Source organism: Tursiops truncatus, chromosome 21 (assembly GCF_011762595.2).
Source record: "Tursiops truncatus isolate mTurTru1 chromosome 21, mTurTru1.mat.Y, whole genome shotgun sequence".
Lineage (NCBI taxonomy): Eukaryota > Metazoa > Chordata > Mammalia > Artiodactyla > Delphinidae > Tursiops > Tursiops truncatus.
In genome coordinates this window covers 5,972,710-5,991,165 of record NC_047054.1, presented here as the reverse complement: position 1 = coordinate 5,991,165, position 18,456 = coordinate 5,972,710, and the positions used below count along the sequence as shown (strand labels likewise).

At 38.2% G+C, this 18,456-nt stretch overlaps 1 protein-coding gene across 3 annotated transcripts in view; it reads right to left on the bottom strand.

The window, feature by feature from the left end:
* The window catches only part of GPM6A (glycoprotein M6A), a 248,062-nt gene that overhangs the window by 8,831 nt on the left and 220,775 nt on the right, over positions 1-18,456 (bottom strand). For 2 of the 3 annotated variants that reach the window (XM_019921618.3, XM_073798724.1), the window contains exons 3-4: positions 17,398-17,554; positions 898-1,051 (exon numbers count right to left, since the gene is read on the bottom strand). In XM_019921618.3, the coding sequence (XP_019777177.1) occupies positions 898-1,051; positions 17,398-17,554 (311 nt within the window). The remainder of the gene's footprint in view (positions 1-897; positions 1,052-17,397; positions 17,555-18,456) is intronic. The other variant, XM_033848840.2, reaches the window with a different exon arrangement.

Below are 18,456 nucleotides of genomic sequence, written 5' to 3'. Positions count from 1 at the left end.
GCCTGTGAATTTGCGTATCTTTTATAAATTCTGTAGCCCCCATGTTTTTACAAATGATGGGATAGAATTCTAAACAGGTTAGGTGAGATTAGACTCTATACATTCATAGTTCAGTACTTGTTTTGACAGGAGAGGCAGTTAATTTCTAGCTAAGAAAAGACTGAAGCTAGTTGGGGGTGAATCTTGGCTCTGTCACTTACTAGCTGTATCGCCTTGGGCAGGTAATTTAATCTCCTGGTTCCTCAATTTGTCATTTATAAAGAGGATAACAGTGTCTGCCATATTTAATTATTGTAAGAATTAAAACATGTCAACATATACAAACCATTCAGAATAGGGTCTACACGTTGTAAGTCCCTATCTACATAAGAAAGTATTATTATGATGTGAGGTTTTAGGCCTAAATAAAAATAACCAAAGAGGACTACTGATTTATTTAACATTTTTTGATTTTGTTATTATGAAATGCTAAGGTGTTTTGTTTTGTTTTTTGCCCTATTTCAGAAGACGAGGAAGTACATATTTCTTAGATGACCTTCATAGCAGACTTCACAGATTGTATAGTTTATCATGAGAGAATGAAAATACTATGCAAACATCACACTGAGTAGGAAAAGCTCACAGGAATCACGACAGGAAAATCAAAATGATAACTTGCCAACACCAGGAAACACAACCTGACAGCCTGTTCACATACACATGCTTGCGGGTTCATGTTGTGAAATCAACTTCCAGTCACTCTGAAATGCCTACTTGTTTCCGAAAGAATGACTTAAACGTGAAGACTCTGATACATCTGTCTCTTTGATAGAAGAGGCAATGATGGCTCCACAGTGATTTACACTATTTTAGAGGCAGTTATTTGGGAGAAACCACATGAGCCAGAGATCCACCTACCAAACTGACGAAGGTCCAGGCAGAGATTCGCTCCCTCCACTAAGGTGGTGTTTCGGCAGATGGTCCACAGGTTGAAGTACATGTAAACTGGCAGCGAGGTGAACGCCGTGACTCCGAGCCAGGCCAGCATGAAAAGGTATGTCAGCATAATAAACTGCAAGAGAGAAGTCGAGACAGAAAACACATCATCTACCGGAAAAGAAGAATTTTATGCTTAACTTACACAGCTCAATATCAAAGGTCTGAATGATTACAACCCAGGTAGGCACTGCAACCTGGGAAGCTGAGAGATGGTGAATATCATGGGGAACGGGAAGAAACCTGCCAGAAAACTGAGCTTCTGATGTGCAAAGGAAGAGACCATCGAGCTGCATCTTGATGCCTGTTTCGTTCATGTATTTATCTTAAAGATCTCACCGCACATTTTTTAAACTTTAGAAAACATTAACTGGTAAATTCACAGGGGATTCTGCACAGTGAGTTAAAACCTTGTCAATAACTTTATGTTACAACTAAATGGGCACGATTTTATATCATAAATATTTAAGCTACTTAATTGTGTTTACATTTAACATTCTCGATATGATGATTCACAAGTCATTTTAGTATATAATATTAGTGTGTATTTCTATTCCTTTTTAATGGCTTCTGTAAACTTTAAATCTCAGTCTTCTTTCATGCATATTAATTTTACCTCTGATTGACTGATTGATTGACTGACCAAACATTGATTGATATGCCACTCACTTACAGTGTCCCCAGCCTAACTGTCACATTTATTTAGCAATAACAGGGGCCTTAGAGCACATTGATTAAAGGCACAGACTCCTGGGCTGGAACGAGTCTAGGCTGCTCTTTATGTCTCTGTGTCTGCCTCTGCAAGAGAATACCTCCTAAATTGATCTACAATTACAATCACAATTGTAATCTACAATTACAATCACTGCAGGATTGTAGAGAGGCTGGAATGAGATGATATGGGAAAGGCATTCAGCATCGAATCTGGCACATAAGAAGCCCAGACAAAGTATTAGCTAGTTTTTATTCTAGATAGTATTACTGTGGTTACTATTACTACCATCAAATATATATATCTGCCTGAATGATAGGACTCTACGCAATAAGGAAATTAGGCTTCGTTTCACGTTTGGAGAAAATAAAAAGAATGAGGACTTCTTCAGTCTGGGAAAGTTATTCAAAGAGGGCTCCCACTCAAGGAGAAAGACTCTAGAAAGTTTGGAAACCACCCCAAAACTGAAGAAATCTTGTTAATGGAACGCCTTGGAGTGGAAAAAGCCCTGTTTATTAACATTTTCATTATTCACAATTGTAGCTCTCCAGGCTAATCGACAGTCTCGGGAACAATGAACATGATATGGCCACTCCAGACCCAGTTCTCTGGAGGGAGCTAGTAACTCGGAACCCACGGGACAGTAATCAGTGCGCTTTTGGCTTCGTCCTCTCTATCTTGTTTTTCTTTCTGTCCCACGGGATTTTTCAAAGCTTCTTTTGAAGGTGCTATTCACTGCAGGATGGGACTTAGCATTCAATAGGTTTAGACTCAAAGCGGCGTGGAGCCCTCTGAAACATGGTGCTGCTGCTACCTGACAAGGCAATGAAAGGAGTGACTCTTAAACCACAGTTCTGACTCCTATTTGCCATAATGTTATGGCACGGCAGTAAAGCTGAACGTTACAGAGTAAATCTTTGCTGTGAGAAAATGTTTTTCATGACGACTAGTGCATAACTTTTGTTCTAAGACACAGCAGACTTTACTTTTGAATTGGAGTACCTAGCAGTTACATTTCAGGGGGCAGCAGTTCACGGTCACTAAAGTATCCAAATTAAAGATGCTAAAAATATAAGTCTATCTTCCTATTTTATGTTTCGCTTAGAGTCTGATACTTACTAAGACTGACGAATTACTTAAATTGATCAAGTGTGATTCCAGGTAAAAATTCTCTGTATGTAATAAAATATCTCATGATTATCATAAATTATTTCTAGCTTTGCACTAGAACTGTGACAGATATGCATTCTGCTGTCTGAGCATTAAATAAATAAATAAGCTACTTTGTTTAAAAAATGAGGTATAATTGATACATAATATTATATTAGTTTCAGGTGTATGACATAATGATTGGATATTTGTATATATTGTGAAACGATCACCTCAATAAGTCTAGTTAACATCTGTCACCAGACATAGTTATGAATTTTTGTGGGTGTGTGATGAGAATTTTTAAGATCTCCTCTTTTAGCAACTTTCAAATATATAATACTGCATTATTAACTATAACCACCATGCTGTACATGACATCCCCAGGACTTACTTATTTCATCACTGGAAGTTTGTACCTTTTGACCCCCTTCACCCATTTTGACCACTACCTCTGGCCACCATCAGTCTGTTCTCTGTATCTTCAATAAGCTACTCTTATTAGAACAATCTCTGAGCATTTGAAAAATTCTTCTGATTTTGAAAATCTTATTTTTTCCTTTATTAACATCTATTCAGATGAAACACTTTCTGAAATTTAACTCTGCAATATCTGTTTGGGGAGTTTAGTGAAAACAAACAAATAAAAACTGGAAGAAATAAAATAACCCTGGACTTGACATCAGAGGACTGGATCACTGACATCTCACTTAAGGCTCAGAGTCACCTCCTCATTCACAAACTGGAAATTAGCAGACCTCTCTCACAGGGCTCAGATATGAAATCACTTAACAGTAAACACGGTCCACGGTAAATCTTACTTAGGAAGAAATCCCAAGAGAGGAAGTTGTTTGATTCAGCAAAAAATTATTTTTCATTTCTAAAGGTGAGGTATGGACAGACTAACCTACTTACGTTGCATTTGGTGTTTATTGCCTTGAACAGCAAGGAATTTTACTTTCTAAATTCAACAGCTGTGGCCCTGTTTATAAGAAAGGAGGGAGGGATGGGTCTTGTGGAAGTTTGACATATAAAGTAGACTCAGTGGCTTTTCTTATTTCAGCCATTGTTTAATATATCACTCACATATTAAAATGCTGACCATTTCCTCCTAATTCACAAAGAAAAAAAATCTCAGTAAAATTTCCTTGGTTTGGTTTAGATTAGTTAACTTGTTGATCTGCGATGGTAAAAAAAGCCACCATTAAATGATAGGGACTGAGTGCCAGATTCATAATTAGTATCCAGCAATCTCATTATCACATCATTATTTGAGTACCGTTTCATCAGAACATGCAAATGACTTTCACAATAGCATCTTCTTGTTATCCTATTTCTTGTTTTGTTTTTGTTTTTACTCAAAATACATTTGTTGATGGTTAGTATTAAATTCAACAAAATTGCTGCGAATTACTTCTTAGTGGCTTAAAATTTTAAAAGAAACATGTAATTATTGCTTTGATCTCAACCTGGATATTCTAATCATTGTTAGAAATTTAGACGGGAGGTTGAAACATAGAACTGCGGCAGACAAGGTTTTTATAACCTTTGAAAGAAGGCTAAAATAGATGATTAATCCTTGCTTACGTAGCTATTGAGATTACAGTGTATTTAACTGGAGAATGACTTGTAAAAGGTAATTCGTTTTTCGTCTGAACTCCTATGAACTTAGGCTTGATGTCTAAGAAAATCAGACTTTGTTGAGCTACAGGCTTTCTGGGCAACTTTAGCAGATGTGCACCAATCAGGGTAAAAATAACATCTTAGAATTTAGCAGCCCTGATGAAAAAGAGCCAGCTGACCCTGACTCCCAAGTCTCTGAGTCTATGAACTATGTAAACACTGAAAAAATAAGCCACATACCAAATGGAATGTTATGATATAATGAACAAATTCAGGCATGAGGCAGACCCAACCTTTAGTGAACAAAATGGATCTATGCAAACATATACCAAACGTATACTGTTGGGTTCCACTCAGGTTACTGTCTATAAGGTCCCTTTCTCATTAATGTTTCGAGACACAGGATATAAAAGGACTTAGCTAAATCTTAACTCAGAGCCCCCTCATTTCACAATAATATGTTTTCAATGACATTTCCTCATTGTGAATGGATTTAAAGAGTATCGACTCAATCATGTCCCCACTTGAACAGCAAAAGGAAAGAGTGTAAAAAAAAAAAAAAAAGGAAACAGCTTTAGATTTTATCAAAGGCAGAAACAGCTCCAGGCTTAGAGATACTGTCCTCAAGCAGTCTCACTGGATGGACATGCACTGAGGGTGCACAGCCTCTGATAGTGCTTTCCACCTGTGGCCACACGTTAGGATCATCTGGCAAATCTGAGAAAGAGATGCTCAGGCCTTGCTCTTGCCAACTATATCTGTATGTACAATAGTGGGTGTCCAGTGTGAGGAACTACTGCTCTACTGGAATCAGTAAAGCTCTCGTGAGTCCATTTGATGTGAAAACATCTTTGCTATTTTATCTTTAGGCTCTTCAGGGTACCACACCTGAAGGAGAAAAAAAAAAAAAGTACAATGGGGATGATTTGCCAATGTCAACAAAACAGCCAAATGCACGGATGAGTGAGGGACTGGACGTGAACCAAATTTCAAAATCAAGACTTCCCAAATTCAGCACGATGGAAATTTTCAGCCAGAAAATCCTTTCTTATGGGGAATGTCCTATGCGTTGCAGTATGTTTAATGGCATCCCTGGCCTCTACCCAATAGATGCCAGTGGTGTAACCAAAGTTTCTCAATGTCCCCTGGGGGTGGGGTAGGGAACTAGCCCCTGGTTGAGAACCACAGTTCTAATATGAGAAAATACCAAGTCAGAAAAAAAAGCAAATGGACACCTGAATATACTATCACTAAGAATGCAAAATGGGACAGCATTAACAATACTGAACTCAGTAGGCTCTGAAAAGTATACAGTGTGAAGTGAGCTGCAGAAAAAATTTTTACGTTATTATGTAAATTACTTGAAAATATGCAAGCATCATCATTGTCAACATCATGGCCCAAAACTATCTTAGCGCAAGTAGTGATCAGAAGCTTTCTTTAAAAAATTATTTGCTTAGTTATAGCCACTTTATCCACAATTGCCAAGACTTGGAAGCAACTAAGATGTCCTTCAGTAGGTGAATGGAGAAATAAACTGTGCTACATCCAGACAATAGAATATTATTCAGCACTAAAAGAAATGAGCTAGTAAGCCATGGAAAGACATGGAGGAAACGTAAATGCATATGACTAAGTGCAAGAAACCAGTCTGAAAAGACTACATAATGTATGAGTCCCACTATATGACATTCTGACAAAGGCAAAACTATGGAGCCAGTAGAAGGATCACCGGTTGCCAGGGGTTGCAGGAGAGGGAAGGATGAATAGGTGGAACACAGAGGATTGTTAGGGCAGTAAAACTCTTCTGTATGACGCTATAAGGATGGATACATGTCATACATTTGTCTAAACCCACAGAAGTTACAACATCAAGAGTGAACTCTAGGGCTTCCCTGGTGGCGCAGCGGTTGAGTCCGCCTGCCGATGCAGGGGACGCGGGTTCGTGCCCCAGTCCGGGAAGATCCCACATGCCGCGGAGCGGCTGGGCCCATGAGCCATGGCCGCTGAGCCTGCGCTCCCGGAGCCTGTGCTCCGCAACGGGAGGGGCCACAGCAGTGAGAGGCCCGCGTACCGCAAAAAAAAAAAAGAGTGAACTCTAAGGTAAACTATGGACTTTGGGTGATTATCATGCGTCAGAGTAGGATCATTAATTGTAGCAAATATACCATCTGGTGCAGAATTTTGATAGTGAGGGAGGCTGTACATATGTTGGGGTGGGGGGGATATAGGAAATTTCTGTACTTTCTGCTCAATTTTGCTGTAAACCTAAAATTGCTCTAAAAAATAAAATCTATTTTAAAATATATTAATTGTAATGCTTTCTTCTTTTTACCTTGCATTGGTCTCATTCATTCAACAAATCAAATTAAAATACTTCAGAACACAGGATCCATCACGAGTTTCCACCTGCCTTATCTAACACTTGGATTACCGCAGTATCCTGAAAAGTTCTGAAAAGTTCATTCTAATTAGCACCCTGAAGGTTACTCATAGAACTTCTTTCTATCTTCCGAACCCCAGATGAAAGTCACTTACTCATTAATAATGAAAATATCTCATGTGTCAACAACATGTACTGTATGAGGCCTTAGGTATTATACTGGTCAACAACATCTATCACAGACTTTGACTGCTCCCTGTGCAAACACTGTAAGTCACCCACGTCCATCAATGTGCTCAGCATGTATGTGCTTACGTAGAGCTTACGTTTTCAAGTGAAAACAGAATTCAAACAAAATCAAATTATATTAAAGGTAAAAGCATCAGTGGCACCTTTTCCAGCAAATATTACTACAGAGAAAACTTCCTCTTAGTGAATACTATTTTAGTATCAATTACATTGTAAATATCTGAGAAATGTATTTTTGACCAAGAATCCCAATATAATAATACTAGGCTTAGTCACTCCTCAGTGAACTTTTGAGTTTTATATCCTTAATATACCATTTCCCCATAAGGTAATTTAAAAACATAAACTATTGTAGTTAATCTCAAAATGAGAAAAAGATAAAGAAATTGAGTCTCAAAAATATGGGGAAACATCATATGTTTTCTAAAATGTTACTGATGTAAAGGCAAAGTCAGAAAAATATATAACCCTTGCTTTTTTTTAAAGAAAATATAAAAATAAAGCTCTTTTGTGTGGAGATTATTCCCAGTACAGTGGGCGTGAAGTTCCTGACTGAAAAAGAGAAGTATCTATTAATCAATGTTTTAAAAGGCCATTTGTAATCCAGAGTTATTATTTCATCCCCAATCTAGTGGTCTATTTATAACTCTTACACGTATGGAAATATTTGAACCAATTTAAATATTTGAACCCATTTTAAAAATTAGATTTCTATTTGCAGTGTCACCCGAACATATAAAATCAAGGTTACTCACAGTACAAGCAGCTACTGTGAGTGAATGTATTCAGGATGTTACACTGGGATTCATAAAATCTATGAATTTGAGGACATTTTCTATCTATCCTTAAGATGAATTTCTAGCTTTATTATAAAATTTGCTTCAACAGTCTATACCTGCAAATGACTTCATTTAAACTAGAATATCTTTATAAGCAGAAATGGAAAATTCATTAGTTATGGAGATATTCCCTTAGAAATTTTCAGTGGGTATCAAAGTCTAAGATTTAATTTTATATTAATTAAATAAGAAACTGAGGGTTTTGAGGATTCTGCAGAAATGAAAATAGAGGTCCATAGAGTATTATCCTGCTATGTACAGTTTATTTACGATAAATTGTATTTTAGCATTTTTTTTTTTTTCGGTACGCGGGCCTCTCACTGTGTGGCCTCTCCCGTTGAGGAGCACAGGCTCCGGACCCACAGGCTCAGCGGTCATGGCTCACGGGCCCAGCCGCTCCGCGGCACGCGGGATCCTCCCAGACCGGGGCACGAACCCACGTCCCCTGCATTGGCAGGCAGACTCTCAATCACTGCGCCACCAGGGAAGCCCAGCATGATTATTTTGAATAGATCTATTTTGTTTAGGAAAACATGGATCAGAGAATGTGTTAATGTCTTTAGTTTTCTTTTTCAATTAATAGTACTTTAGATGTATACGAAATAATGTGATGAGAAAGATACTTCATCTCTGAGTCTTCCTCTCCAAAGTCCAAAGCCCCAGTCTAATCATGAGAAAAATATCAGACGATTTTCAACTGAGGTACATTCTACAAAATGCCTAACTACTCCTCCTCAAAACTTTCAAGATCATCAAAAAACAAGGAAAGTTTAGAAAAAGTCACAGATCAGAGTAGCCTAAGGAGAAATGGCTAAACTGTAGTATGGTATCTGTATCCCCTGAGTGGGATACTAGACGAGAAAAAGAACATTTGATTTGGTAAAAACTAAGGAAGTCTGAATAAAGTATGGACTTTGGTTAATAATAGTGTTTCTATATTGGTTCATTAAATGTGACAAATGTACTATGCTAATGTAAGGTGTTAATAGGGAAAATTGAGTTTTATATACATGGAAACTCTCTGTACCATCTTCATCTTTCTGTAAATCTGAAACTATTGTAAAACTATAAGTTTATTTTTGAAAAAATACTTTAGGATTTTAAAAATATAAGGAGTCATAAATGCTATGAAATTATATCCTAGGATGATCTGATGGACGATCTGATACATAGAGAAGTCTAAAAATGCCACTTGAATATACAAATTTAAAAAAGAAAGGCTTAGCACAAGACTGTATTTCATGACTTGAGTGATCAAAAGAACAAAAAAAAAAACAGAAAACAAAACCTTGGCTCAATATTTCGAGAAGTTATTTTTATTTGAATAGAATTCCAATGATGACTTATGGTGACTGGAGAGGAATCAGGATGATTCAAACTTTTTCTTCCATTTTTCATTTCCAGCAGTTTTAAGTCTCTTGCATGAAAAATTCTAAAACCAGAAGATTTACTTTTTTTACAAGAGATGTTCCCATTTTGTCAATGTCATCTTCTAAGGCTAACTGAAATTTTTTGTCAAGTTTTACGCCCTAAATCTGAAAAGAATGACACCCATGTTTTCTTTTTTTGCTATAATTTAGGTACCAGCAGAGTTAACGTCTGGATGGTCACACGGAGATTGGTGTACTGTCCTGTATTTACAGACCAGTTCTGAAATTGTAAGTGCAGGCAGGAGATCCACCTCAGATACCTGTGGCAAACAAGCTCCTCGTGCCATCTTCCACATGAACTGCTTTTTGAAACATTATTTCTAAATGGTACCACTACGCCTGAAGCAGTTTATGGTCCCCTTAACCTCCCCCTTTTTTCTCTACTGAGAAAGTGTTAAAATGCATTGTTGTAACCTGAAACAAATCATGTTGCCTTCTTCAGGTTAGAGCTGGAATATCCTAGAGAGAAACTAAGCCTTATTCTAGGAACTTGGCAGTCTTGGATCAAAACTGTTACTATCTTTTTAATTTACTTTGGAAGATACTGGATTTTAGAGACAGACTAGAATGCAGAGTTCCTTGATGACACTTTAGTTAGGAAGTTACCTTAGAACTCTTAATCGGCAGTCATCAAAATAGAAAAGTACCTTTGATGACTGAGTTATTTCATATCCCACAGAGCATCCCTGTCTTGTAAAAAGAGATAATTCATGATTGTGGATAAATGTTAAAATGAGGACATCTCTGCAACGAAGGAACTTTCCAACCATCAATGAATGATCTCACCAAAGGGCAAAACAAAAGTGACTGGTGAATTACTAACAACTCTCACAACCAGATAATTCTCCTATAAAACATAAAATGACAAGGCAAATCCTGACCGTGAGTTTAGTGACATGGGCTCTGGGCCAGATGCTCAAATCCAAATCTGGCTCCACTGCCCACTATGTACTCATCTCTTGCTAGCAGATTCCTCATCTGTGAGATGAAGGTAACTAATATTGGTATCTACTTCACATAGTTTGGAGGATCAAATGCCCTAGTGTTTCATAAAGTCCCATGCATAGCAACTGGCATATGTAAGCACCTAACAACCATTTCCTATTATTAATACTGGATTTATTATTAAAACTTAACTTTAAGCTATGAAAATGAGCCAGGAGTCATTACATAGTGAATAGATGTAAAGGGAGTTCTATAGAGTATGTCTTACGGACACTAGTCTAATATGCTGTAGTCAAAATCTATAAACATCTGAGGCTAACAGGAAGGATTAAAATAAATACAGTTGGCCTTCCTTTTTGACGTCCTTGGATTTAACCACGACAAATGGAAAATATTCTTTAAAAACATCCCAAGGCTTCCCTGGTGGCGCAGTGGTTGAGAGTCCGCCTGCCGATGCAGGGGACGCGGGTTCATGCCCCGGTCCAGGAAGATCCCACGTGCCGCGGAGCGGCTGGGCCCGTGAGCCATGGCCGCTGAGCCTGCGCGTCCGGAGCCTGTGCTCCGCAACGCTCGGAGAGGCCACGACAGTGAGAGGCCCGCGTACCGCAAAAAAAAAAAAAAAAAAAAAAAAAAAATTCCCAGAAAGTTCCGAAAAGCAAAACTTGAATTTGCCACACACCAGCAACTATTTCACAGCATTTACATTGTATCTACAATCCATTACAGAGTGTACTTTGTATTAGGTATTATAAGTAATCTAGAGACGATTGAAAGTATACGGGAAGATGTGTGTAGGTTATATACAAATACTACACCTTTTTATACAAGGGACTTGAGCATCTGTGGATTTTGGTATCCATGGGGGTCCCGGGACCCATCCCCTTGGATACTGAAGGGCTATAAATAGAATACGTTTCTTCATCTGTAAAACGGGGGTAACAAAGGTAACTGCTTATTTTTGTTGCTTTAAACATTGTGTGTGGCATACTGTTGCTGTTATAAGCCACATTGTTATGAGTTGAACTGTGTTCCTCCAAAATTCATACGATGAATTCCTCACCCCCGTACCTCAGAATGCAACCTTATCGGGAGATAGGGCTTTTACAGAGGTAAGCAAATTTAAAAGGAGAGCCCTAATCCAATGTCACTGGTGTCCTTGAGAGAGGGAAATTTGAGCACAGACATGCAGACAGGGAGAACACCAGGTGCAGATGAGGGCGATGACTGAGGTGATGCTTCTGTCAGCTGGGATCTCCAAAGATTACCAGCAACCCACCAGAGGCTAGAGGAGCAGACCTTCCGCAGAGCCCTCAGAAGGAACCAACCTTGCTGACGTCTTGATCTTGGACTTCAAGCCTCCAGAAACGTGAGACAATAAATTCTGTTGCTTAGCCATTCAGTTTGTTGTACGTTGTTAGGGCAGCTCTAGCAAATGAATACATATACTTTCAAAATTTTTACTGCTTTATGTAACACTTAGAGCAGGTGGATTTATGCAAAGTAAATGTATTAATTTCCACAGAGAATAGCACATTTAAGAACTCTTTTACTTCAAAAGTGTTGGGCTTAAAAACCTGAAGTGTCAGAACAAGCACAGATAAATTCTGAGATCCATATTGCTATCATAATACTAATGGGAAATTGTCAGAAATAAGAAAAGAGTGATGGGTGTAACAACTGTCCCATGATTTCAAAATGTGAGCCACTGAATGCCTCTCGTTACAACCGAATGAATATATATATTTTTGTTTAAAAAGTTAATGGGGAAGAAATTCAAAGAAAATAAATATTTCCATATTCTTTAAACTGAAGTTCACGTTTAATGTATTTAGTAACATGTTTGACGTGTATGCAACTTACGGCCATTTGCCATTTAATTTAAATATAATCTGTTACTTAAAATATTTTAGTAACTTTTGACATGATCTTAATAAGCTAGTTAATGGTTCTTACCCCCCAAAGGTTAATACTGTGCTGTTGTGTTTTATGTGCCTCACATTAAGGATTTCGAATGACAGCATTAAAAATTTGAAATGAACTTGAAGTGGTCTTGATGCTGCATGAGAACAAATGCATAATGCAGATCGTTATGCTTTCAAGAGTATTCATTAGGAAAAGAGAATCTTGATCAGCGTCTTGGATTCAGTGATCTAAAGCTGCCTTAAAATGAACTGCATTTGTGCACTGTGCACAACTGCATTTTTTGAGTAGAATCATTTACTGGTAACCATGTTACATTTTATACAGCACAGAAAAACGGATATAAAAATAAGCTTCTTTCAGTACTAATTCTGGAAGCTTATCGTACAATAATATGGTTGTTCCAAAAAAATTGATTCCACCTGTTAATATTCCTCAGAATTCCAAATAGAAATTCATTAATATATTCAGCTTCAAAAAGATATTTTTTTAAACATCTTTATTGGAGTATAATTGCTTTACAATGGTGTGTTGGTTTCTGCTGTATAACAAAGTGAATCAGCTATATGTATACATATATCCCCATATCCCCTCCCTCTTGCGTCTCCCTCCCACCCTCCAAATCCCACCCCTCTAGGTGGTCACAAAGCACCGAACTGATCTCCCCTTGCGATGCAGCTGCTTCCCACTAGCTATCTATTTTACATTTGGTAGTGTATATATGTCCATGCCACTCTCTCACTTCGTCTAAGCTTACCTTTCCCCCTTCCCGTGTCCTCAAGTCCATCCTCTACGCCTGCATCTTTATTCCTGTGCTGCCCCTAGGTTCTTCTGACCATTTTTTTTTTGATTCTATATATATGTGTTAGCATACGGTATTTGTTTTTCTCTTTCTGACTTACTTTCACTCTGTATGACAGTCTCTAGGTCCATCCACCTCACTACAAATAACCCAATTTCGTTTCTTTTTATGGCTGAGTAATATTCCATTGTATGTATGTGCCACATCTTCTTTATCCATTCATCTGTTGATGGACACCTAGGTTGCTTCCATGTCCTGGCTATTGTAAATAGAGCTGCAATGAACATTGTGGTACATGACTCTTTTTGAATTATGGTTTTCTCTAGGGTACATGCCCAGTAGTGGGATTGCTGGGTCGTATGGTAGTTCTATTTTTAGTTTTTTAAGGAACCTCCATACTGTTCTCCATAGTGGCTGTATCAATTTACATTCCCACCAACAGTGCAAGAGTGTTCCCTTTTCTCCACACCCTCTCCAGCATTTATTGTTTCTAGATTTTTTGATGATGGCCATTCTGACCGGTGTGAGGTGATACCTCATTGTAGTTTTTTTTTTTTTTTTTTTTTTTTTGCGGTATGCGGGCCTCTCACTGTTGCGGCCTCTCCCGTTGCGGAGCACAGGCTCCGGACACACAGACTCAGCAGCCATGGCTCATGGGCCCAGCCACTCCGCAGCATGTGGGATCCTCCCGGACCGGGGCACGAACCCGTGTCCTCTGCATCGGCAGGCGGACTCTCAACCACTGCACCACCAGGAAGCCCCTCACTGTAGTTTTGATTTGCATTTCTCTAATGATTAATGATGTTGAGCATCCTTTCATGTGTTTGTTGGCAATCTGTATGTCTTCTTTGGAGAAATGTCTATTTAGGTCTTCTGCCCATTTTTGGATTGGGGTGTTTGTTTTTTTTGATATGGAGCTGCATGAGCTGCTTGTATATTTTGGAGATTAATCCTTTGTCAATTGCTTCACTTGCAAATATTCTCTCCCATTCTGAGGGTTGTCTTTTCATCTTGTTTATGGTTTCCTTTGCTGTGCAAAAGCTTTGAAGTTTCATTAGGTCCCATTTGTTTATTTTTGTTTTTATTTCCATTTCTCTAGGAGGTGGGTCAAAAAGGATCTTGCTGTGAATATGTCATAGAGTGTGCTGCCTATATTTTCGTCTAAGAGTTTTATAGTATCTGGCCTTACATTTAGGTCTTTAATCCATTTTGAATTTATTTTTGTGTACGGTGTTAGGGAGTGTTCTAACTTCATTCTCTTACATGTAGCGGTCCAGTTTTCCCAGCACCACTTATTGAAGGTCTGTCTTTTCTCCATCGTATATTCTTGCCTCCTTTATCAAAGATAAGGTGACCATATGTGCATGGGTTTATCTCTGAGCTTTCTAAAAAAGGACATTTTTAAAGTTAAGGAACTCATAGAACAAAAAGTAGACTGTAAGATACAATTAACCTACAAATTGGAAAAAGAAAAAAGGCAGCAGAATGGAAATAGGGAAGCAAGGAAGACTAAGTAGCAGGAGAGAATGACCGATAAAACATTTTTTTTAACATTTTTATTGGAGTATAATTGCTTTACAATGGTGTGTTACTTTCTGCTTTATAACAAAGTGAATCCGCTATACGTAAACATATATCCTCATATGTCCTCCCTCTTGCATCTCCCTCCTACCCTCCCTATCCCACCCCCCTAGGTGGTCACAAAGCACCGAGCTGATCTCCCTGTGCTATGTGGCTGCTTCCCACTAGCTACCCATTTTACATTTGGTAGTGTATATATGTCCATGCCACTCTCTCACTTCGTCCCAGCTTACCCTTCCCCCTCCCCGCGTCCTCAAGTCCATTCTCTACGTCTGTGTCTTTATTCCTGTCCTGCCCCTAGGTTCTTCAGAACCATTTTTTGTTTTTTTTAGATTCCATATATATGTGTTAGCATACGGTATTTGTCTTTCTCTTTCTGACTTACTTCACTCCGTATAACAGTCTCTAGGTCCATGTCCTGGTCTCTGCTTCCATGTCCTGGCTATTGTAAATAGAGCTGCAATGAACATTGTGGTACATGAATCTTTTTGAATTATGGTTTTCTCAGGGTATATGCCCAGTAGTGGGATTGCTGGGTCATATGGTAGTTCTATTTTTAGTTTTTTAAGGAATCTCCATGGTGTTCTCCATAGTGGCTTTTATCAATTTACATTCCCACCAACAGTGCAAGAGGATTCCCTTTTCTCTGCACCCTCTCCAGCATTTATTGTTTGTAGATTTTTTGATGATTGCCATTCTGACTGGTGTGAGGTGATACCTCACAAAATTGCAGTTTTGATTTGCATTTCTCTAATGATTAATGATGTTGAGCATTCTTTCCTGTGTTTGTTGGCAATCTCCGATAAAACATTATTATTATTTTTTCCTCTGGTTCCATGGAGCCCTAAATCCTGCATGAGACGGTTGCAGGGCTGTGCACTGTGCAGGGCACTTCCAGGCAGTGCAGCCAGTCCCCTTTTTGCAGGGGCTGGTCCCCTTCATGGAGGCCATGTTGGGACAGCCTGCGCCGGACTCAAAGGCCTCGCCCGTGCGCTGCATTGCTGCTTTTGTAAGACACACAAGAGTGCAGCTCTGCTTCTCCCTCAATTGTGCTCATTCCTGGGTGCGGAGGGGTGCTAAAGGCGTGGGTGGGGTGTTTTAGGGGGCTGACTCCCTGCTGCCTCGCCTCTGGAGGGACCCACGCAGCTGCTGCCACCCTTCTGGGCTGTTGGGTGGGACTGGTGACACAACTGTAACTATTATAGAAAAAAATGTGGCTCATTTTTGCTTTAAAAATTCTTATTTGAGACGGCTGTGAAGTGTCAATGGCAAGCGGATAATTAGTAACGGCACATAGCTAGGTGTTTTCTTCCATGACTTTTTGCTTCTGCATACAATCTTTTGCAGAAATTTCACAATCTCAATGAAACGACCTAATCTACTGCACTCTTCCTGGCGAAAGGTCACTCCCAATGGTAAAAGAGACCCCTTTTCTCTATGATTTCACTCGTGTTTTAGAATTATGGACTCTTGGAGCTAGAATGAGCTTTAGAGATGATCTAATGCCTTTGTGATGTAAGAGAGTAAACTGGGATCCGGAGAAGTTAAGTGACTTGCTAAGACATACGAGTGGTGTTATAATGATACTGTCCTAACTATAAGAAAAAGCCCATCATTAACTGAATTCACCATAGTCTACTGGCAGAGTATAAGTGAATCTAAAATCAAACGTGCCTTCTTAATAGAGAAATCCCTTAGGTATCACTGAAAATTAGCCCACTGAATATTCATATTTTACTTATTAAATTAATTCAAGATCTTTAAACTTCCTTTGGGTCTGTAATTTGATATTACTGATCCTAAACAATTAGATTATACAACAAACATTGTTCCCAAGAAATTACTGCAGCAACAACTACAAATACCCACAACACAGGCTATTTTATAAGATTATTATCATTATTGACACTGAGAGAATATTAGAACTTGTTACAAGCTGGTGGAAAAAATGGTTGGTGGTTAACAGGTATTTTTGAACTTTTCTGTAAGACTGAAATAAATTGCACCATTCCTTATTAGAGACATCTTACTTAATAGGAAATATATGCTGTAATTAAGTAGATATTCTCATATAACATTGGGAAATAATAAAAATACATTGGTCAAGGATGGAAGCTCCAAAGTTCATTTTATGAAAATTATTCTGCATAAAAAGGTGAATGTATTTTTAACATATTACTCTTAATTTTCATCAGTCTTGTGCTGTAATAGATATACATGCATTTTCTGCGTTGCATTAGCTCTAGACCATAAGTTTGAGTTACCGTTAAATATCATATCAATAACGATTTAAAATCTAAATTAGTATAATAGAGTAATTCTTACCTTATGTCAATATTAAACAGAAATTGCATAATATAGTTCCCACCCAAGTTTACAGTAAAATACATGTAACATACCCAAGTTTACAGTAAAATACATGTAACATGTATTTAAGGAAGAGAGATCTGCACTGTTATAAGTTGCAGATGGATTTTTCTGTTATCTTAAATATTGTATGGGAAGCCCAGAGCCATTCGGGAAACATAGATCATAAATCAGTCAACAGTTTGCTGCCTCTAGAAGCAAGATGAGTTGTGTTGCACATGATTTGAGAATCTGAACCTGAATTTTCACATGGAATCGTTATTTTGAAAATACTATTAAGATTTAAAATAGCCACCAGAGCAGGGAATGTTACTGTGTTAAAAAAAAAAAACAACCCTCCAGTTATTGGCAGATGAACACAAACACCTGTGTGCTCCTGAGATAAGCCCACATTAACTCCTGAGGAAAGACAGGTAACGTACCCACGCACTCACGCATCTGCCACACGTGGTGATTTTGAAATCCCCATAGAGATCCTTGATGGCCCCAGTCGTGAAGAAACCTTCCACCATCAGCAGAATGCCGTACACAAAGAATGCAGCTGCAATGCCATAGATCACATACTTGAAGATGTCAATCCTGGGAAGAAAAGATGAAGGGGTTTAGTTTAATAACTCTTCATGGCGGATCTGCAGCAACTGACGTCCACGTGCTCAGGGTTCCTTTGGAAGGAAAGCTATGGGGTTTTTATGTTCATAATGGAGGCTGGATTTTAAAACACTTTTGCTTTATATGTCTAACGTGTGTACACTTTGTTCTGCCACTTCTAGTATCTGTTGACAAGGGTTTTTCATGCCTGTAAGTTTCTTCCTCTTCCCCTGCACCATCCCCCATTCCCTGAATAAGAAATGCTCAAAGGGTTCATGAACGAAACTGTAAAACATCCCTGAAAGACACATTGATTTTTTTTTGTAGTGACATGCTTTTACTTCTTTCTTATTTTCATTTGTGTATCTTCGACAGGTATTTTCGTTGTGGTTTTTACCATGGGGCTTATATGAAACATAGTTAACTATCTATTTTAAACTGATAAATTCAATCATATATGCGTACTTGAAACTTTGGCTTCTCTCCTACACACACTTTGTTATTGATATCACGAATCACATCATGTTATATTATGAACCCATTAACATATTTTATAGATTTTTCTTATACTTTTGTCTTTTAACTTCTATGCGAGAACTCAAAGCGATTTATGCACCACTATTACAGTATTAACAGTATTCTGTATTTGTATATATATTTACCTTTACCAGTGAGTGTTATACTTTCACAGACTTTTGTGTTGCTATTTAAAATCTTTCATTTCAACTTGAAGGACTCCCTTTGGCATTTCTTGTAAGGCAAGTCTAGTGGTGATAAATTCCCTCTGCTTAGTTTTATCTGGAAAATTCTTCATTTCACCTTCATATGTGAAGGATAGTTTTGGCAGATATAGTATTTATTCTTGGTTGAAATTTCTTTCTTTCAGCAATTTG